Source organism: Monodelphis domestica, chromosome 1 (assembly GCF_027887165.1).
Source record: "Monodelphis domestica isolate mMonDom1 chromosome 1, mMonDom1.pri, whole genome shotgun sequence".
Taxonomy (NCBI): Eukaryota; Metazoa; Chordata; class Mammalia; order Didelphimorphia; family Didelphidae; genus Monodelphis; species Monodelphis domestica.
The window spans coordinates 405,894,642-405,916,844 of record NC_077227.1 but is presented as its reverse complement, the minus strand read 5'-3'; the positions used below and the strand labels follow the sequence as shown (position 1 = coordinate 405,916,844).

The following is a 22,203-nucleotide window of genomic DNA, read 5'->3' as shown; positions in this document are numbered from 1 at the left end:
GGTCTTTGAAGAGAAGGAACAATGGATTGAGCATTAGAAAAGTTGACTCTAGCCAACTTTTTTACTCTGTCCTTGATGTCGCTAATTAATTTTGGGCAAATGACCCACTGTTTTAATCCTTATTTCTAGAAGTAGAGAAAAATCTGTCCAGTCCTCTCACCCCCAGGGAATGTTGTCAAGAACCAATAATTATGAATTGCTTTAAGGTTTCTTTCTATCTTAATACAGTATATAGCACACTGGAAAAAGCTGTGGACCTGATGTCAGGAGAATCTGAGTCCAAGTCCCAACTTTGAGAATTATGTGACTCAGGACAAGTGGTTTAACCTCTCTGATCCTTCATTTCTCTATCTTTAGAATTGCAGATAATAAGCATTAGGGTGCTGTATATATAAGAAGTGAGTTATTGATATCATCAATATCATCATTATACCTGAGAGACAAGCAGTATGACATAGTGGATAAAGTCAGCAGACTTGGGTTCAAAGCTACTCCTCCCATTCACTGGTAGTATGTTCCTAGCCAAGTCACTTAACCTTTCAGGAAACTAAGCAATTCTCCTAAAACCCTTACCTTCTGTATTAGTGTCAGTTCTGACAGAAGAACATAAAGGGCTAAGCAGTTGGAGTTAAGTGACTTGCCCAGAGTCCCACAGCTAGGAAAGTATCTGTGGCTAGATTTGAAACCAGGTCTTCCTGACTCCATGACTAGCAGTCTAACCACTGGGCTACCTACCTCTAAGGCTATAATTTTTTTTTAAGCCCTTACCTTCCATCTTGGAATCAATGCTATTCTAGGCAATGGGGGTGGGGGGTAGAGAGGGTGGTTAAATGACTTGCTCAGGTTCACACAGCTGGGAATTGTCTGAGGTCAGATTTGAACCTAGGATCTCCTGTCTCTAGGCCTGGCTCTCAATCCACTGAGCTACCCAACTGCTCCCTCTAAGACTATAATTTGAAGAATTTGCAGATCTTCACTGGTAGAAGGATTTTCTTTACTGGAAGTTTCCATGTACCAATGCATTCACAAATTTAGACCAGACCAAAATTATTAACCAAAAGAAATAAATAGTATGCAAATCAAGTTTTTAATCAACTAGCTCTTTGAATTATTAGTTATTACCTACTATATATTTATAGATCTAAATAATCATACCCCTGGAGCCTATTCCTCGAGATTCATAGCTGTTAGAAGTACAGAACATGGGCCAAGAATTAACAGTAATTCTATATGTCATAAAGCAGAGAATTAGATCAAATTGAATTACTAGGTATCTTTTGGTTATCTTTTCAGGAAATATTTCTGAACAGTCTTGAGCATATGCTTCAGTAAACACTAGGGTGTTCATTGGATGGAACTTGGGTGTCTTTTTTTACAGGTGTTATGCACCCTAGGAAACCAATGCGGTGATTTCCTTCGGAATCGGTTTTCCAAAGACATCCTGCCAAAGCTATCTGGCTCCTTGGTCACCCAGGCTCCCGTCAGTGCCAAGGCTGGACCTGTCTACTCCCATACACTTGCCTTCAAATTGCAACTGGCTGTGCTGCAGGGTCTGGGGTCACTTTGCAAGGAACTGGACCTGGGTATGTACCCACCCACCGAATTAACTGGTTCACTCATAAAACACTGACACTGCCTCAGCCCCCTCCAGGTGCTCTCATTTAGATCCCGCCCTGATCTGCATAGCTCATCTCATTTACCCTCTACCATTTCCCTTCATTTGCCTAACCTTCAGTTGCTTGCTTTGGCCTCATTTTTCAATTACTCTAGGGAAAGAGGAAGGAATAGAGGACATCTTTTCTCACCGTTCCTGTTGCATCAGACAGCACTTGCTTACTACTTATCCTGAATGAATCCTGAAGGCCAGTGCCTGCTTTGTTTTCTCTCTGCAGGTGGGGGTGACCTGAATAAAGTGGCAGATGCCTGCTTGATTTACCTGAGCGCTAAACAGCCCGTGAAATTACAAGAGGCTGCCAGGAGGTAACACCACTCCAACATATGCCTACACATTCATATCTTTCCATTTTTGCTAAATTATTAATGTCTCAATAATGACAGAGTTAAAATCATTTCTCCTTTCTCCCCCTTCTTGCTAAGTTAAGGTATATTTGTTTAACTCTTCCAATTGTAGAGTTGAACTTTTTTCTGGTGACGTTTCTCTCTGTAGGTAACCTTTTCCTAGATCTGGAAGGAACATTAGAAACCATCTATCCCAGATGAGGAAACTGAGGCTCAGAGCCTTATCCAAGGCAGCACAGTTGAAGAATGGCAAAGTTAGGGTTCAAATCTTGGTTTTCTGACTCCTAAGTCCAATATAAAGTCTCCCCAATTTAATAATAGTGACAATTGTGAGAAGCCAGTTAAAAGAAAGACAATGATGTAGTAGAAAGAGTTCTGTATGAGAAGTCAAAAGATAGACCTGAGTTCTTATATTGGCTTTGCTAATAATTAGATTTGACCTAGATACATCTCTCCTGGACATCACTAGCCTTCTCTGTAAAAGAAATCAGCAAGCATTTGTTACGTACCTACTATGTGTTGGGCACATTGCTAAATGCCAGGGATACAGCTACAAAGGAGAGCTCACGTTCTAACAAAAAGTATTCACTAAGTTAGATCGATTTTCAGGTCCCTTCCAATGTTTGGACTCTTTGAACCAGCAAATCACAGAGTTGGGGTGGAAGAGAAGGCAGTGGAGGCTGGCTTTTAGAGGTTATCTAATTCCAATACTGCCTAAACCATAAATCTCATATGTAATTCCAATTTCCATGAATTTGAGTCATGCTCATTATATGTATTTTTCCATCTTGCATCTTGGCTTAGGAGGAAAAAAATAGCTTGATACTCTAGTCCTTAGTTATTTTTCTCATGATGCAAAATCATGGTCAGAACAGTTATCTGGATTCACAGCCTACCTGAAATGTACTTGGGCCCCCCTTTTATAGTGGTTAGTTTCTTTTTCAAAGCCAGTGGCAACCTTCGACCCAGAACTACCTTTACTTAGAAGGCTACTAGGGCCTTGCGAAATCCAGATCTGTCCAGCCTCTGCATGAGACACATCTGACCCTGCATTTCAGTTCCAGCCTGACCCAGCAAGCACAGCTTTCCAAAGTAGTGGAAAAACTCATCTTGCTGCTGCTTCTTGGGCATACATAGTAGCATAGGCAAAAGTCAGCCAGGTGCCCAGAGAGACCAGGAGCCAGATTCTGATTGGGGGCTAATAGGGCACCAGCTAGAAGAAGTATCTTTTTTCACCAATTTATTCTACTTAGTGATTTTGCTCTTTTGCTTTCCTGTTTTGTTTTGTTTTTTCTCCAACCCTTTGCCTGTCATACCCTGCTAGGCCTAGAATCAATCTTGGCTTCCCAAGAATGAGAACTCTCTAAAAAACTCACTTTCTTTAGACATCCTCACTTGTAGAGATCTCCCTAAAATGAAAGGCAGCTTCCCATAGGTAGAGACCCTGAAGCTAATTATGTTCTCATTTGAAACACAAATCAAGAATTTAATGAATGGCTTCCTGGTGTGTTATTTTGCCTGCTTTCTATATGAAAGAGTCTTAGGGGCTCCCTTCCACCAGCACCACCAACTTAGTCTTTCTCCTCTCACCCCCCCAAGCACACACATTTAGACCCATCAAGACAAGTTGATTTTCACATTTTGTTATTTCATTCCCAATTTCCTTTTTTGCCACTGGAAAGCAATTAAACTCTGACTTGAGTCTCCTGCATTTTTGAGTTAGTATTCAAGGCATGTTGAAAACAAGAATGAAACAAGTGTAAAAATGTATCCAACCACTTGGCTTAGAGCTAGAAAGACAGTGCAGGGACTGAGCAGAGAACCACGCTCTGTGTCTTCATTCTACCACTTAGAGCTGCTATGTGACCTTCCACAAGTGATTTAATCCCCCCCAAATCTCAGTTTCCTCCCTTGTAAAATGGAGATCACAGTCCTGCCTTGCCTACCTCCCAGGGCTCTTTATAAGCAAGAGAGAACTGTAAAAATGTCACCTGGCATTGTTATTCTAGTCCTTGTTTAATCAGTAAGAATTCCATTTAGAGTTGAGGCAGATGAACCAGCTTTTGAGGTACTGGGAGGCAGCTGGGAGCAAGGGTGATTGCTTTTCATTCAGACTTCTGATGATTTAAAATAATTTTGAATTCAGGAGAATTGCAGTGTTGTTCTGGATCAGAAGCCAAAGCCACTATGTTGATTTGGAAACTAATGAGTCACCTGAATAGGGAAAAGGGACCCAAGACAGGATAGCCTCTGGCAAGGTCCTTGTGACTGTCTCCACCTGTGTGGTGTAAATGACAGATGAACAAAGATTACCAATCACTGGCTATACCTTGCTGTTTGATATTGTCCTGTAGTATTAGGACACTCAGCCTTCAAGAGGTGCCATGTGCCCCTAATTCTGTGAGATATAAATTCAGTGAACATTTTGTACACTTTGCACTGTGTTCAAGGTTCTGTTCCAAGGCCTAGAGATACAAAAATGACATCTTCCCAGCCTTCTAGGAGCTTACTTATAGACTCCGGGGGAGCAGAGGTGGAGGAGGGATCGGTACAAAAATAGGGTAGAATGTGGTGGGGCAAAAACTATCCATAGGAAATGGAGCAAGTGAGGACATCTTGGTCTCGGACAATTAGAAGGGGCTTTGTGAAGAAAAGTGCTTTCCAGGCATAAAGGATGTCCTTTGTGCCTCCCTGGCATTGGATATAGCAAAATATGAAAGGGGATGCTTATCTCATTTGGCTTGAATATCCAATGTATAAAGGAGAGTGAGAGGAAAAAAGGCTAGAAAAGTAGTCAGATTGTTGTTGTTCAGTTGTTTCAATCTTGTCTGACTTTGTGACTCCATTTGATGTTTTCTTGGCAAAGATGCTGGAGTGGTTTGCCATTTAGAGATGAGGAAACTGAGGCCAGTAGGGTTAGGTGACTTACCTAGGATCACACAGCTAGTAAGTGTCTGAGGCCAGATTTGAACTCAGCAAGATGAGTGTTCTTGACTCCAGGCCTAACACTTTATCTACTGGAACACCTAAGGAATTTGTATTTTTTCTCTAAGCCAGGAGATGACAGCCTAAGAGCCAAATCCAACCTACTGGCTACCCATTTTTGTAAAGCCTAAGGCCCTCCAGCTAAGAACATTTCTTAAATTTTTTAAGTAAAGTTCCCAGTGGGCCATAATTTTCTTACCCTAGCTCTAGGCAATAGAGATCCAGTGAAGGTCAAAGGAAGCCAGTATGGCCTAGCCAGCCAGCATCTGAATCCTCTGATGTTTTTCCTTCTTGGTGTTTTGCTTTTAGAACTCTAAAGAATGGCCAGGTTGCTGTTTGGTTGGTTGGTTTTGCTTTTTTTTTGCTTTTTTTTTGTTTTAATTTGTTGTAATAAACATAACCTCCCTGGCAATCTTTTACATTCAAGCTGTAAACTCAGGAAATGGAAATTGATCAGGTCTTAGTTGATATAAGAGAAACTGTAAATGGTAAGAATGAGGCTGCCATTCCAGTTTAGTGCTTATATCTACTGAATGTGCTGGGTGAGGATTAGATATAAATCTTGGTGCTGGGGGGAGGGAGTGGTATCCAGGAGTGGGAGAAGGAACAAATAATAATGCCTCATTTTGCCACCAGATGTCACTGTTAACTGGAGAGAAAAGACAATTGAAGCTCATAAAAGTTCATCTAGCTAAATCATTTCATCTCTAAGCAAATAAGAGAATGATTTGGGGGGTGGGGAAGATGGGATTGGCATACTGTTGGTCCACAAATAAGCTGGGATCCCCAAGGTAGCCATTAGATTGAAAATAACAGGTCATAGCATCCAAGCCCACTGCTGCAGATTATAGAGCCAAACTTATCTGATTTCAATCCCCATGTGGCTTTCCAAGCCATTGAGATATCTCCCAGCATGCAGCGTGCCTCCACAGTTCTCTGCCTTTCTGGCAGACAAGCTTTTCCTATAGGGCACATGAGAGGTAGAGGATGAGAGGAATTGGGCAGAAAAAAAAGCAAGCCCTAAATTTCCTTTAATTCCAATCTGTACCTTTAGGCCAATATGCAGATGAGGACCCGGAAGCAAAATGGTTTAAAATAACACCTTTTAAACTGAGCTGCTAGCATGCTTTAAAACAGTAGCAGCACCCAACCTTTTCTCATAATGACCATAAATTAGACACCAGGAAAGCATTTCAACCCTAACAGGGGAGATAAAATAGGTAGTATCTGTTCACGAAAAAGAAATTCAAATGAAACAGTGATTACACAACACAAAAACAGCCTATTAATTTGTAGAACTCCTGCACCAGGTTTCCCAGGCCATTCATCTTCTGTCCAACAGTCCCTTAGAAGCAAGGAGGCAGAAAGCAGAGATGATGGGGGCAACCCCTTCTGTAGACTGGAGGGGATAGATGGATGGATGGATGGATGGATGGATGGATAGATAGATAGATAGATAGACAGACAGGCAGGCAGGCAGGCAGGCAGACCAGCAGACCCCTGTGTCTGAGGCTAATTCTTAGTAGTTTAGCCATGGCTACAGGGGGAACTGGGCGTCGCTGGCCCACCAGAAAAGCCTGTCGAACTGCTGCACTTTTCCCTGTTGGTCTGGGATGGTCAGGTGCAAACCTTTGTCCCAACCCCAGTGTGAATTACAGTCTAAGGCTGAGAACTAGTGCTTTAAAAGTTGTGTCCGAGAAAGCAAGAGCTTTGAATGACAGTAGAATGTACAGATCCCAGATGAGCCCTCTCTTACCCTCTTTTTAAAAAGCCCTCTTTAACTTGTGGTCACACAGCTTAGGGATTTTCTTGCTTATCTGTGGTTCTTGCTGTGAGCTTCCTTCCATCTATTGTAATCTGAACAGTGGGTTTCAACTCAGTCATGCATGTGTGTCTCATTCATTTAGAGAGTACCACTCTTCCTATTGTGTTAGGAGCCTAGATCTCTGTTCTGTGGTATGCTGACTTTTCTCCTGATCTCCTTCCTTCTAGCAGTAGGACACCAAAGTAACATCATAATCCATCAAACACCAGGCAGGTGCCTTCAAACACCTAAAGACCACACATCTAGCACAGCTGCCTCCCTTGAAAAGTATTCATTTTCTACCTATAGTGACAACTTTTCCCTACTTTCCATACACACAATGTTCTGTGATGTCTAAAGACAGTGGGACTCATGGAGGGAGTTAATCATTTAATTGAGCTTGAAATTAAGCAGTTCACACTCTCAGACTGGGAATCAGTTATGACAAGGGTGGTCAGTTTTACTCTTCTTGCCATTTATACCCATTTTCTACCTGGAATTATAGCCTGAATGGGATTGGGAGCTTCTTTTCCTCTTCCCCCATACCCTAACCCTACCCTATTTGGTTGAGAACTTCAGACCTAAAAAGTGAGCTTTCCTTTTCTCTGTCATTCACTAGGCATTCACTTTTACATTTTCAAGACCAGTTCTGAAAACATACTCAGATCTGAACTGTTCACTATGGCAAATTTGGGCATGGTCTTGTTGTCAGAGATAAGAGACATCTGCTATGCTTATGTTTAAAAGGAAAAAAAAGTAGGTAATGAGGTTTCAAATCTAAAAACAGTGACTACAGGCTTCCCAAATCTGTTGCTACCAGACCTTTTACTTGCATTCTCTGCCACATCATGTGATTGATGACCTGTCAGGATAGAATGTTTCATTAGCCAATAGAAAAGCCGAGTTGGGGTATGTTGGGGAGAGGGGGCCAGTGAGGGAGAAAGAGAGGGAGGAAGGAAGGGTGGTGGTAGATTGAGCCTAGTGGCTCTGCTGACTGCACAAAGTGAGGTTCCAGTTATCCATCAAAAGCTCTGGCATGCCACAGGGTAGCAATTTAATCACTTTTGCGGGGTCTGTGGTTTGTCTCTGTTGAAAACCTTGGAGGTTGAAATGAATTTGATGATCCCAGCTTAGCGTAGTACCCAATGTGCAGTAGTGGGAGCTGCAGTCTTTGAGGCAGCAAAAGAAGGGGAATAGATTTTTCTCATCTCATATATTTTTTAAACAAGTAAGCATAGATACGAAAGTAATTGGTAGTATATTTGAAGGATGAATCCTTGCTTCATCTCATCATCCTCCGTTTTCAACATTTTTAGAAACCAAGAAAAAAATGTCCTTTTGCAGGGGAAGATAGCTCAATTGAATAGTGAGTGAGGACAGGCTTTAAATACTGGTTAACCAATGAAGCGCAGCTCATTAAAGTAAATTACTGAGTATAGAAACTGGGTATATAGCACGCCATTGCTTGCTGCATAGGACACACTGACACCCCAAGCATCCATTTGTTTGGAAGGAAACACATTGCCTCATTTGTACCTTCTGTGCATGCAGAGTGGAATAGCAAAAGAGCTGAGCAGAGAAAAGGAGGAGAGTGAGATGGCTCTTTGGCATATGAGTAACAAGGAGGCTAAAATAACTTTAATTTCTGGGCTTAGTTTACATAAAAAGAAGCCCTGTGGGCAATTCTTGAAATCATTTAGGTTAGAATCAGCCACTCAGTGCCCTCACCCTGTGGCCACTGGCTAAGTGAAAGTGGGTAGCTTTATTAGACTTATCCCTGTAAGGTCCTTTCCGCCTCTAAAAATTCTGCCTTTCTATGAAATTTACTCAGTGACCTTGGACCTTTCCTTCTCTGGGCTTTAAAATGAGGGGGTTGGACTGCAATCTTCCAACTGGATGATCTCAAAGATCCCTTCTACCTCTCACAGGCTTGTGGCACATTTAGCTCTTGGTATCACCTAGACAACTCAGAAGAACATTGTATAATTCCAAAAAGAGACCAGGTGTGCTAAATCTCTGAAGCAAATAACTGTATCAAGAGGGTAGCCTGTCATCCCAAAAGACTGGAAACCTGGAATTTCAGTTACTGCCAATTGTCACCCAGGAGATTGGAAACCTGGAATTTTGTTACTGTTGATTTAGCTTTACCAAGCCACAATTGGCTGACATTTTTCTAGTGCCCTCTTTGAGCAGATGTTGTCTAGACAGAGGACCTGAAACTCATAGGGTTTTTTCTCTTACTCATTTCTGAAGCAATTAGGGGTCTCATTGGATTTACCTCACCAAGTCACGAGGAAGCACCCACAGATAAAAGAAACACCCTCTCTTCCATGCAAAGAAAAACTTGTTTGTTCTCTTCAGATGCATGGAAAGGAACCTTGGTAGTTGCAGGAGCAGCAGGGTTGATTATAAAGGAATCGGCTACCCCAGTAGCTTTGACCATTGGAGTTTATTGGGCACTTACTGATGCCCGTCAATTGCCAGGCTGGGTTGAAGGGTGCTGAAATGGCCGCCTGCGTGAAGTGAAATTCAATAAAACCGCATTTTAAGTGAAAAATCAGTATAAACACCAGGATTCTTTGCCATGGAAACAGAGGTTGCTTAGAAACTGCCTAACAGCGAGTTCTAAATTTTTTAAAGTCAAGTTATCATTTAAGCTACATGGCCCTACAGGTTATTGAGAGATAATCACCCGCCTCAGGACATGACGAGGCACAAGACACAGCTGAGTGCTTCCTGATACTCCAGGGACCAGATAATCTCTTGATAACTGTGCTCCCTCAAGCCACCGATTTGGGCTTGGGGGGAAGGAGAAAAAATTTTGTTCAGGAGTTAAATAGTGTATATATATTTCTTAAAGTGTTTCTTTTTGTGCCAGAAAAAAGGTGGGACTGGCCATTTGGAATGTTCAACAAGCCATTTCTACTCTGTTTCTGGAGATGTATTTGGAACATTTTCCAGGCCGTTAACCTGATTACTTCAAAGCAGGTTTTTCTTCTTTGTCTTCTGGCTTCCAGTTACACAGAATGGGCTCCTCCTTACCCAGAATATACCAACAGGCATTAGGTGACTCAGCAGGCCTCAGCAGAGCATTTTGGTATCTCGTTCCTGGGAATCACCTCTTCCTAGTTAAAGTTGAGGAGAGTCACAAAAAGCAGTATGATTGTAAGGGAACAAACACAGACAGAAGGGGACCCAGCTGTCTCAGTTTTGCCCCTCATCTACCTCCAGCTGGGACTCTCTCTGCCCTTACTCATATACCTCCTTTTTTCAGACTTTACTGACCATACCTCAGTAGAGACCACTTATTGGCCCTCTAGCTTCTATTACTATTGCCATCAGTCACTTAACCTTTGTGGAGACAACCCTTGTCTTTTACTTCATGAATGTGAGACAAAGTCCCAGAGAGTATCATAGATAAAGAGAAGAGTGAAGAAGAAAGGGAAGGGTTCTAGCCTAAGAGAACAAGAGAAACATAGTCATAAGAAAAGGAGAACTTGAACTTCTAGAACTGGTCTCCTACTTGCCTTGGGACATTTTTTCACAAAAACCAAGTTCTTTGGTTTGGAACCAATAATGGCTGAATATAATGTGACTCCTGTATATACCATATTATTATGTATATAGACTATACTCCAAAAAAATGAAATCCCTTTTAAAGCAAAAAAGATTTGCAATTAGACACTGACAGATTCTAACCTCTAGATTTATACAACTCAGCTTTTGATGGGGAAAAGTGTAACCCATATTCATAACATAATTAGCGTGGAGTGTATACAAGATGTACCTTATATAATAGCTATTAAAATAGCTTGTACAAATAAGCAATTAAAGCTTAAGACTGCTCTAAGACTTTTGGTATCCACTTTATATGTTTTTATTTTGTCAGTGTTTTATATTCAGTGGTTCCAACTTGTCACAGTGAATAAGGTCCATCTCATCTCTCTTTTACCTTTCGGGCATGTGGAGTTAAAAGGAAGAATAAAATATTCTTCATCCTCCCTCAGTCTCCACGTGCCTGAAAAGCAAAAAAGATGAGATGCCATGGAGCTGTATGTATGTATGTATGGATTATGTATGTACTCTATAGCATATATATCATATACATATGTGTGTATATCACATTCCTATTTCCATGCAGGCACACATATGTGTATGTTTATTACTAAGTCATTACTATTACTAAGGTGAAATTACAAATCCATTGACCATGCATTGGTACCATAGTCAAGTCAATATAGTAGAAATTTCAAGGAAAACAATTAATAAACAAATGTTTGCCCTCTTCTTGTAATTAAGAATTTTCCAAGGATCGAGTAGTTCCAGAATTAGGTGGTAGTAATAACCATTTCTCCTTCCTCACTCCCTTTCTCTCTCCCTTCCCAAATGAAGGACAGTGCTTTCTATTTTATAGAATGCTTGTCATGTTTTGACAGCCATTGTAGCCTGTGGATAGGGAGCCAGCCTTGAAGTTGGGGAGACCCGGGACCAAGTTCTGCTTCTGACACATACATTGGTTTTGTGACAGTGGGCAAGTCATCCAATCTCTCCATGTTCTAGGCCACTCTATCAAACTCCAGAGTTGCAGAGATGGTGCCATCCTGCCTTGGTAGAAAGAGTTTCCCTAGACAAATAAAATCACAGATCCAGATACAATACAGCCAGCTTTGATCACAGGTTCCTGCTGTGTATAAAGCACTGTGCTTCTGACCACCCTGTGAAGTGGACAGGATAGAAATTATTACTTCTGAAAGAAAAGGAAAGGGAGGCTCAGCCAAATTAAGTGTGGCCAAGGCCACACAGCCAGTGACTGGAGTGAAATTAGAATCTAGGTCACTTTTTTCCTTGCCTGGAACACTTTCATACTCCTACTGATTGTGAAAGATGATATATTAAAAAGTCATTTTATCTAGCACCTGGTGATTGTATCACCCACTGACATTACCCTTGCTCAACCCAGTTGCCTGTGCTAACATTTCTTCTCCCCGTGCTAACCTTTAATTTGAGGGGCTGAGGTAGGGTGGGGAACAGGGAAGCACCTTGTACATTTGCTTTTCCACTCACTTATTCCAGGGCTATTTCTAAAGCACCCACAGGATGCAGAATATTCTTCAAGAGGCTAAGGGAAAACATGACACAGGCCTTGTTCTTGTGGGGCTTAAAACCTCATAAGAGAATATAACCCACAGGCAGATAATCCAAGTTAGATGCATCAGCAAGGTGGACATCAAAGCCGTGTGTGAGGGCTGAGAGGAAGATTGCTGCCACCCTAGCTAGGGAGTGTCACCCCATCAGGCATGATAGAAGGGACTCAAGAAACCAGCATCTTAAGAAACTGGTAGTTCCACCTGCATAAGATACTGATATATATCCCTTTCTCTACTCACAGGGCTAGCAGCCAGACTCCCTCCCTCTTCATTTCTCCATTGTACTATCACAACAACCTCCTAGTCATCCTCCTGGCTTCAGGTTCTGTCCTCTAACCCAGTGTCTAACTATGCCCTTCCCCTCCTCAAGTGCTTTCAATGGCTGCTTATTTTACCTTCATCCTAGAATACAAATTATTCCTCATGGCATTTAAAGGCCTTCACAGTCTGACTCCCACCTAACTTTTCAGGTGTAATGCTCATTATTCCCCCTTATACATGCTATACTATAGACAAATCAGCCTCCTTGCCTTGCTCAGAGCTTCATGCTACTCCTACCCTACCTCACTTCCACCTCCTCGACTCCCTAGTTGCCCATTCTCTGCACTTTTGACAGACAGATGAGCAGTTCATAATAAGACACTTTCTGAGACATGACCACAGGAGGGAATATTGGTTTTGCTTGACTAATGTAGTTTTGTTTGATTGTTAATGGGGGAGGGGAGAAGGAAAAATATTTTTCTTATTTAAAAAAATAAAGTGAAGGAACAGATTATTTGAGTTTTATGGGACCATTTTATTTGGAAGATTTTTGTTTTTTGGTTTTTTTTTTAAGAGGAGAAATCTCTACATATAAGATTTAGTTCTATATTCCCTGCAGGAAGACTTTCTTGGTACCTATGAAGGGAGGGTGTGCTCCCTCCTTCCCTCCTCACATCATCATCTGTCTGTGTACATATTTATCCCCCTCCTCAAAAGCAAGGGACTGTTTTTTGTCATTGTCTTTGTATCCCTTTGCTTTTGCACATAGTTGAAGCTTAATAAGTGCTTGTTGGATTGGATTAGATTTGATCAGATTCATGCAGGAAAAAGCTTTGACTAAACTGGGCCCGGGACCAGGTTGGCTTTCATCCGGTGCAAGCACAAGTCACTGTTGGCCAAATAAAAATGTTCATTGCAGCTGGGAGTACACTGTGCTTCAGCCTGAGAAATTGTGCCACTTCTTTAAGGAAACAGAATCAGATGAAACCATTTGCATTCTCAGAGTCTTTGGCACTAGGGAAAACAGTCAAGCGCATCACGTGTAAATAGAAATCTGTTTCCCATTTTGGGTGCGTGTTTCCTCATTTCCCTTGCCACTCTAATTATCAAAGATATTTTTGTTTTTAAACAAAAATTGTCTCCCACGCGGGCCGCCTTCTTTCTGCGATGAAGTGGAAACGATGAATTAGAATATCCTAATCACTTCTCCAGCAACCACTGCCAAGGTTATAAACATGGGATTATCCCAAGCAAAGGAAGCTTAAATCATTTAAGCACGAAACAGTCCAAGACATCCTCAAAACAGCCCCACCTCTTTTCATTGCTTTTTTGCCATATGCATGTGACAGATTGTCCAAGTGGGATGAGGCCTTAAAGTGAGGGACATCAGAACTGGGAAGCAGGGGGACCCTTGGAATAGAGATGGTCAGAGCCGGAGACATAGAACACAAAATGCCAGAGCTAGGCATGACCTTAGAGTATAGATTGTCTGCATTGGAAAGGAGTTTAGAGACCGAGTCTAATGCTCCTTCTTCCTCTGCCCCTATTTTAGAGAAAAAAGAAAGGGAAGTGTCTTGTCTAAGACCATGAAGTACATAGTGGAACTGACCCTAGAATCCCAGCCTCCTGATACCCAAGGGCTTTTGGCACTGCCTTCATATTGGAAAAAGAGCACTCCCTGGCTTCACTCAGTAGACATTTCACTGTTACCAGCTACCTGCATTTTAGAGTCACTAGTCTGACATTCAAGGCCATTCCTAATATGGCCCTGCTCTACATTCTTCAACTTCTTCTTGCAGTCCTCCTTTCTTGTGTTTTACCCAGACTGAATTGATTGTCATCACCTATACCTTTGCTCACAGCCTTCTCTGCTCCTAGAATGCTGCTCTTCCTCATTGCCCATGAGTGCCTGCTGAAATTGTCCCTGGTCTTCAAGATTCAGTAGAAAGTAGTACAAATGGCAGTCTTGAGCCCCCTAGAAGCTTAGCTTTCTCTTTGTGGAAGGAAATGGTGAACATACTTGACACATTAAAAAATGTTGCAAGACACTAGGCAGTCAAGTGGGAGATGGCTTGGTACAGACTCTGAATGCTGTAGGATTCAGAGAAAGGAAGCAGCATGTGTGAGGTGGGATTAGTCAGGGAAGGCTTCTTGGAACAGATGGTTCTTGAACTGGGCTTTGAAGAAAATGCAGGACTTAAAGGAGGTAGAGGAGAGCATTCTAATCAGGGCCAGCCTGGAGGATAAGCTTTTTAGCCAGTTGCCTACATGAAATGATCCAAAGTCTTCTGAGAAGGCCTTCTCCCTTCTGCTTCCCAAATATCTCCCATCTGGTGTTGTGAAAGAATGTGGAATATGGCATCAGAAAATCCATGCTTACACCCTGAATCTGCTACTTCACTAGCAGGTAATTTGGGCAAGTCATTCCTTTTTCTGGGCCTCAGTTTCCTCATCTATAAAATGAGAAGTTTCTCTAAGATTATCTCTAACAGCCCTTCCAGCTTTTCCATGGTGAACAATACTTCATGCATGCTTTGTTCCTTGGCACTAATTATTGTGTTCCCTGTAGTCTTCCTAAAAAATAGATAGTCCTGAGAAGAATATCATGTTACGTTCCATACTATGGTCTAGTGGAACTGGCCATGGGTTAAGTATCAGACCTACACTTCAGTCTTAGATCCACCTCTTATTGAGTGTGTGTCCTTGGGCCAACACTTTTCCTTCTGAGGGTCCCAATTTTTCCATTTCTGCTATGAGGGACTAGACCAGGTGACCTGTGAATTCCCTTCTAGCCCCAAGGTTCTATGAAACTCATGTGTAGGCCCTTATGAAATCATGCTTTTCCCCGTCAGGAGGGTGGCATACTGGACCTAGAATCACAAAGGCCTGAATTCAAACCTGACCTCAGACATTAGCTGTGTGATCCTGGGCAAGTCACCTTACCTCTGCCTCATTTTCCCACCTATAATAATAACCCCTATCTTCCAGCATTGCTGGCAGGAGAAAATAAGATAATATTTGTACAGCACTTTGCAAATCTTAAAGTGCTATATAAATGCCAAATGCCCGGATAAGAACACAAAGTTTGAGGGAAAAGTAGGGCCACCAGAAGGGGATAAATAGATAAAGATAATAGATAAATAAACACAAATAATAGATATATAGAGAAAAACTCCAAAAAGGAAATTGAGGGCAGGAGCAATAAGGTTTGCCTATTGCAATTTTGTCAAAGACTGTCCCAGACTTTTTATTTTACAGACAATTCTCAAAGCATAATTATCTTATTTTTAGGCTGACAAATTAGAAGCAGCAGAATAGAAGAGGGGAAGCAGCAGGGAGAAGCAAGGAGAGGCAGCCAGCACCCAGAAAGTGAGGAAGGAATTGGAAAAGCTAGAAAGTAGACAAGAACTAAACCTAGCCATCTGGGGCCACAACCCCATAGCCAGCATTGGCTCCTGAGGGCATCACGATGTTCCCTAACCCCACATTGCTGGATGTCACCTGAATGAACCTGCATTGTCCAAAAAGTGTTACAGGGCTAACTGTGGAATCAGGATGGCCTGGCCTAGGGTCCACCTCTGATTCCCACTGGCTGTGTGACTCTGAGCAAGTCACTTAATTCTCCAAGTCCCAGAAAACTCTTTAGACTAGAAGCTGTTGATCTGCATGTTTGCATTGGTAAAGAGAATTTCCTCACTTGGGGGCTTCTTACCTCCGTAAAATCACAGGGCTCAGCCTCTCCCCTGCCTCAAAAGAAAGGGGATGGGGTGCTAGGCTGTGTTCAAAAATTCCAAGAGGTATGAGATATGTTCCAGAAGGACTTTCATCAGAAACCATTAAAATCAAAGGTGGTTCTGTTCAGGAGGATAATCATGAAATGCCCTGGTGTGCCTAATGATGAGGGGATGGACTTCTTTACTTATAATGCTGGTTTTTTATCTGTTACCCAAAAAAACACCATAAGGAATAGATAAACTGCAGGGCACCAGTGTATAGAACACCAGGCCTGTAGTCCAGAAGACCTGGGTTCAAATCTGGCTTCCGATACTTCCTATATGACCCTGGCCAAGTCACTTAACCCCACTTGCCTAGCCCTTGTCCTACTGTCTTAGAATCATTACTAAGAAAGTAAAGGTTTTTACAGAAAAGAATAGATAAACTTGGTGACAAGGAGTTTTCACCTTTGGGAGAAAATTTTTAAAAAACAATATTTGAGTCTTCTCTGAATAATGGGGGAGGGGGTTCTCCTCAACAAACATCTCACACCTACTTCATCTACAGTTGGCCCTTGCTATATTGCGGTTCACTTATTGCAGCTTCACTGTATCACAGGACTTTCAAAGAAAATATCTAATTCTATATTGTGGAGTTTTCACTATATCTTGGGATTTTGCAGGTGAATATCGTACTGTAACAATGGAAATGCAATACGCCACTACCCCTTGCGCATTTGCCAATGTGAGATTGTACAGGGCTGAGCACAAAGTGGGAGTTTCTGTTTTGGCTGATGAAATGAAAGGCAACCAACCACAGTGCTGTGTTCTGTATCCTGGGTGCTGATTGACTCTGTGATTGTAGGTTAATAGAGTGTGGAAAGGGTTTATAGGAGAGTGGGAAGGGTTTATAAAGCCTTAAAATATATATATATAAATGATAAAATAAATATGACTCCACTATTTCACAGGCTTTCACCTATTGTGGGGTCTCTGGAAGGTAACTCCCACTATAGATGAGGGATCATTGTACATCGTTTAATGGTTACCCCAGAAAGGTCCAAGGCCTCCCCTGAGGTCACACAGCTCTTAATGGCAGTCTGTATTCAGAGCTTGGATTTGCCTGTTCCTGTTTAAGAGAACCTAGGATGGGACCATCTGATCTGACAAAACAGTTAAACTCCAAGAGAGAATATTTGCATTGCAAAAGGATCCACAGCAGGGTTTCTTTAAATAGCAAAGCCCTGCTGCTTTAAAAAAAAAAAAAGTGCCCCAAACTTTGTAGGAATAGATCTTTTGTGCAGAGCAAGGTATACCTGTATTGGAATGTCGTCTTAAGCCCATTATAACAGAGCATGGTACTAAAGTTAATAGCCCCTTGCTTAATAGAGAGTTTGATATGATATTTAATTCAACAAACACTTTTAAGGCATCTACCCTGGGGCAGCTGGGTGGCTCAGTGGATGGAGAGTCAGGCCCAGAGACAGGAGGTCCTGGGTTCAAATTTGACCTCAGACACTTCCCAGCTGCGTGACACTGGGCAAGTCACTTAACCCCCATTGCCTAGCCCTGACCACTCTTCTGCCTTGTATTCGAAGATGGCGATAAGGGTTTAAAACAAATCAATAAAGCACCCACCCTGTGTAGGGCATGTTTTAGCCACCAGGAGATAGAATTAGTCCTTGTCCTCAAGATGCTCAGAGTCTAATGGGGAGACCATAAACCAGATAACTATAATGGGCTATTAGATACCTACCCCAAAGAAGCGCAGCAGGCTAATATCAATTAATCAGTCCATGTTACTTGGGCTTCAGAGGGACAGGGTTTACTCATCTTGAAGATCAGGGAAGACTTGATGCAGGAAGTAGCTTTCTTTTTGGATAAAGAGCAATGAGATAAAAAGCCCCCATTGTGTATTTTCTTCCTGGATATCCCATTGATAAGACTTCCACTTGGTACCTATTTTATGTAAATGAAAGTGCTGTAAATGTTCATTCATGATAGGGAAACCATTAGCCTGAAGATTACTGAGCTCTCTCCCAGCAGGTTGATTAAACAGACAGTATTGAGCCCAGACCTTGGGGATGAGAGTGCATGGGAAAGGAATAGAGAACAATGAACAACAGGGAAAAGGGGGGTGGGGGGGAGTCGAGTGGCTAAGAAAAGCTACAAGAGATGGCAGATGGCTTTGGATCAGTATTAAATCTGGGGCTTGGAGGCCCAGGAGATTGAAGCATCCTGGGGTCAAGCCAAGCCTGGAAATCCAAACCAAAGGGCCTTGTCTCCCTAATAGCTGAGGAGCTAAGACTACTGTGTACACCAGTGCTTCAGTCTGGGGTGGGGAATAGAAGCAAAACATAATTAAGGAGAAGTCCCACTTTTTGAGAAGCCAAACTAGCAAGGGCTGAACAAGAGGTTGACTGAAAAGAGAACCACACCTCTGAGACTTCTTTCTTATACTGGAAGTGACTTCTTAGCCCTTATAGTATGTAAGCTCTTTGATCCTAGGAATTGTTTCATTTTTTTTGTATTTGTATCTTCAGCACCTAACACAGTGTCTCGTAGATTAATAAATGTTCATTGGTTGAGTGATTAACGGACAAAGCTAAATAAAAACATAGTTAGCCCTTTAGTTGTGGTTGTCTGCCTCTGTGTGGTTAATGCCTGGAGCCTCGTATTTTTTTTTTAATTTCACCAGTTATTTGCCTATGATTGTTTTGTCATTTTTCAGTCATGTCCAACACTCCATAACCCCAGTTAGGGTTTTCTCAATAAAGATACAGGAGTGGTTTGTAATTTCCTTCTCCAGCTTATTTTCTAAGGCAAACAGGGTTAGGTGACTTACCCAGGGTCCCATTGCTAGTAAGTGGCTGAGACTGAATATGAACTCATGAAGATGAGTCTTCCTGGCTCCAGGCCTGGCACTCTATCCACTGTGCCACCTAGTTACTCTTGATGATTGTACAGCTGGTGATTCCCAGTTAAGAAAGGGAGCATTAATTCATTCAATGGACATGTCTTGAGATCTATAAAGTCAGGGACCGCGTCTGATCTAAACTTTGTCACACAGTAGACACTTAGGAAGTGCTTGATTTGACAAACATTACAATGTACAAAGCACTGTGCTAGGTATTAGAGAGCTACAAATTTTTAAATGGCATAGTCTTTATCCTCAAGGAAGTTATAATCTGGGTGAGGGCAGGGGGAGAAGGGATAGGAAGATGACATGTTCACTTCTTCAGGTCTCTATCGAATTTGTGAACTGTCTCCCTGAAGCTACTCCTTGTACCTATTCAGATTTCAAGTCATCCATGCATCTCTTGTGCAGTTCTTTGTCCATGTCTTTGCAGAAAGCCTCCATCGAGGAGTTACCCACTGCACAGGAGGCCTTTCTCTGATCCTTTTAATATTTCATAGATATTATTAGCCCAGCCTCCAAGCTGGCGATTGATTATTTCTCATTCTCAATACATGCCTGCCCCACCTCCTCTTTGTGTCCAGTCATGTCCTTGATGATAGCTTTTGTGCCCCTTCTTATACACACGTCAATGTTGTAGCTTATTTATTTCAGCCGTGTGTCTTTCCATTGCCCTGTGGGTGACCTGTGATTTGGATTTTTCTGAGATCATGGTGGACTAGGGTTTGTAGTCCCATAGCACTATTTGTAGAAGACTGGTGTTGAAAGAAGGGCTTTTGCAGCAGAGAGCATCTTAGAATCATTTAAAAGGGCTGTACAGTTTCCCAAATGCAATATAGTTCACTTCTTGCCCTGTATCCAGTCCTGGGCTCAACTCGTCGTTCATTTTCAGTGATGTCCAAAATGCACTGGTTTAGTGGGCTGCATGTACACCCACACTCTGGGTGATACGCATGTACAAAAATAATAATATAAGTTAGAAGATTCTTATATGCATAGGAAATGACAGAGAAAAGTTCAAAGAAGGGATAATTTCTAGTCAGGGATATCAAGGAAGATCTCATGGAGTAGAAGTCCCCTGCGCCAGGTCTTGAAGGATTTGAGCTAGAGATAGTGGGAAGAAGTTGTTCCAAGCATGAAGGATGGTGGGTGAAATGAAACAAAGGCAGACTAGGGCAAGACATAATCAGTGAACATCGAGTCATCCACTTTGGCTAGATGGAGAAGTAAGTGACATGAAATAAGGGACAGAGGAGAGTGGAAGCAAGGGCACTGACCTCTGGCCTGCAGCCCGAGGCAAACCCAAAGACATCATTCAGAAATATCAATGACAAAAGCAAGTAATTCTCTCCTCAAAGTGACCTTGATGTCTCTCCCCAGGCCTGTCTAAAAACATCTTCAGCTGCCCTGTCTCCAACCAGAGCTGACTGCATTGCAGCAGTAGCCCCAATAATCCCACCTGGTGGTCAAAAAGAAGTCTTTGGTGTGCTTGAGAAGGGTTTTAGGACTTTTCTATGACCACTGGGTGGGATTATTGGGTCTGACATTCTGGAGAAGGGGTTCCTCAGCCAGGGGGAGGGCACCTTGTACATTCTAGACAAATAAGGAAACAGAAACACTCGAGAAGAAATATTTACCGAATGGGCCCCAGTGAACTGAAAGAGTTAACGCCATTCCAGCCTTCTCCCTGATAGAATCAGATGTATTGTGTTACAAGACATTATTTTTAAGCCTTTATTGTCGCTGACTGGGCCTATTCTTAAGGGTTCCCTGTTCAGCTGCCTTTTCTCTGCCCATAATAAAGTGTGTGCCTTGTCATTTTTCTTCTTTTTGAAATCTGCTTTACACCCTAGGACTAGACCAATTATTTGCCAGAAGCTTGTTTGATGTCAATATTGTTCTGCTTAGACTAATGACTTTTTTTCCTCTTTGCCAATAGACATGAAACTGTTTAGCTGAATCTCCATTGGGCTTAGGAACCATCTTAATGGCCCTGCTTAATGAACTTCAGTGTATTTGTTATGCTGTCAGAAGCAATTTGACATTGTTATCAGAGTCCTTTTGAGTAGCCCAGTAAATACTCTCTTGGGCAAAAATCAAATGTCCCTTTCTCCCTTTTCCCTTTTATTCTTCCCTCCTCCTCATTCCATTGTGTCTCCCCAGTGTGTTCCTCCACCTGATGAAGGTAGATCCAGACACCACGTGGTTCATTCTGAATGAACTTTACTGCCCTCTTCCATATGAGCCCCCACACCCCAGCCTCTACCCAGTGAGCCTGAGTGGGATGGCCAAGCCTCGGACAGAATACACTGACAACGTGCTCCTCCTCCTAGCTGAGCTGCAGGGCTGAGGGGCTCTCCCTGAGAGGCCAAGCATCCCTGCTTCCCGGGATGATGACACATCTATGCCAGCTGCTGACTGGCCACCCCCAAGGGGCACGAAGGGATACATGTTCTCCTGAAGCTGGTAGTCGTTAGAGCAATTTCTTCTGCCCCTGAACCGTTGGACCCCGAGACTGGCAGCCCAGAGGCAGCCTTCAGAGAGAAGAACATGAAGGGGGATGAGACAGCCCATCGATTTATAAATTGATCGATCATACAACTGCTTAGAAATTGGATTGAAGCAAAATAGCTGACTGTTATTTATATTTTACACCTTGTGTTTTCAAATGACATTGTCAAACAACTCTAACAATTTAACTCCTTGATATACTTTAGTCATTGGACAGAGCTATGTTCCAGGGGCAGATTGCTGGCCTGACACACACACACCACCACCCCACTTCAGCTGCTTTTTTCTGCGTTTTGTTGTCATTTTTTTTAGACATCTGGCAAAGACAAAATGACCTTTCTTCCTCCTGCATTTTTGTTCTCTTGAATGCCTTGTTCAAATATTGAATCCATGAAAATGCAGAGTCTACAGACTTTCCATTCCATATATGTGGAAGCATTATCTCCTCTTCTTCCCACCTAAATAATGACCCTGAATCTGTTGGTTTGGTTTTTTAGCACTTTGGATACACAATAAAGATGTTATAATCATTCACACTTTGAAGCCTGCTTTTTAACCAAGTGACGTATAAAAAATCCAGTCAAGCTCTCTGGAAATAATGCTTTTTTCACCTTGTTAGGTGGGTTAAAGCAGACTGAATATGGGCTGCTCTAGTGGAAAGTGAGACAAAGGAAAAAAGAATCCCCTACCCCTACCAGTGAAGAACATAAAAAAGTTAGGAGTAGTTGGCGTGGGAACATTTAAAAATATTTTATTAGATCACCCTAGTGCAAACATCAACAACATGGAAACGGGTTCTGATCAAGGACACGTGTAATACCCAGTGGAATTGCATGTCGGTTATGG

The 22,203-nt window shown here is 42.2% G+C and overlaps 1 protein-coding gene across 5 annotated transcripts in view; it reads left to right on the top strand.

Annotated features, from left to right (window-relative positions):
- Nucleotides 1-21,891, top strand: part of TTI1 (TELO2 interacting protein 1) — a 60,723-nt gene extending 38,832 nt beyond the window's left edge. For 2 of the 5 annotated variants that reach the window (XM_007474366.3, XM_056811933.1), the window contains 3 exons: nt 1,379-1,583; nt 1,893-1,980; nt 21,010-21,891. In XM_007474366.3, coding sequence (XP_007474428.2) covers nt 1,379-1,583; nt 1,893-1,980; nt 21,010-21,196 — 480 coding nt within the window. In that variant the 3' untranslated portion in view covers nt 21,197-21,891. Of the gene's footprint in view, nt 1-1,378; nt 1,584-1,892; nt 1,981-20,785 lie in introns of all 5 variants that reach the window. The other 3 variants (XM_007474368.3, XM_056811934.1, XM_007474367.3) reach the window with 2 other exon arrangements.
- Nucleotides 21,892-22,203: the final 312 nt, after the last annotated feature.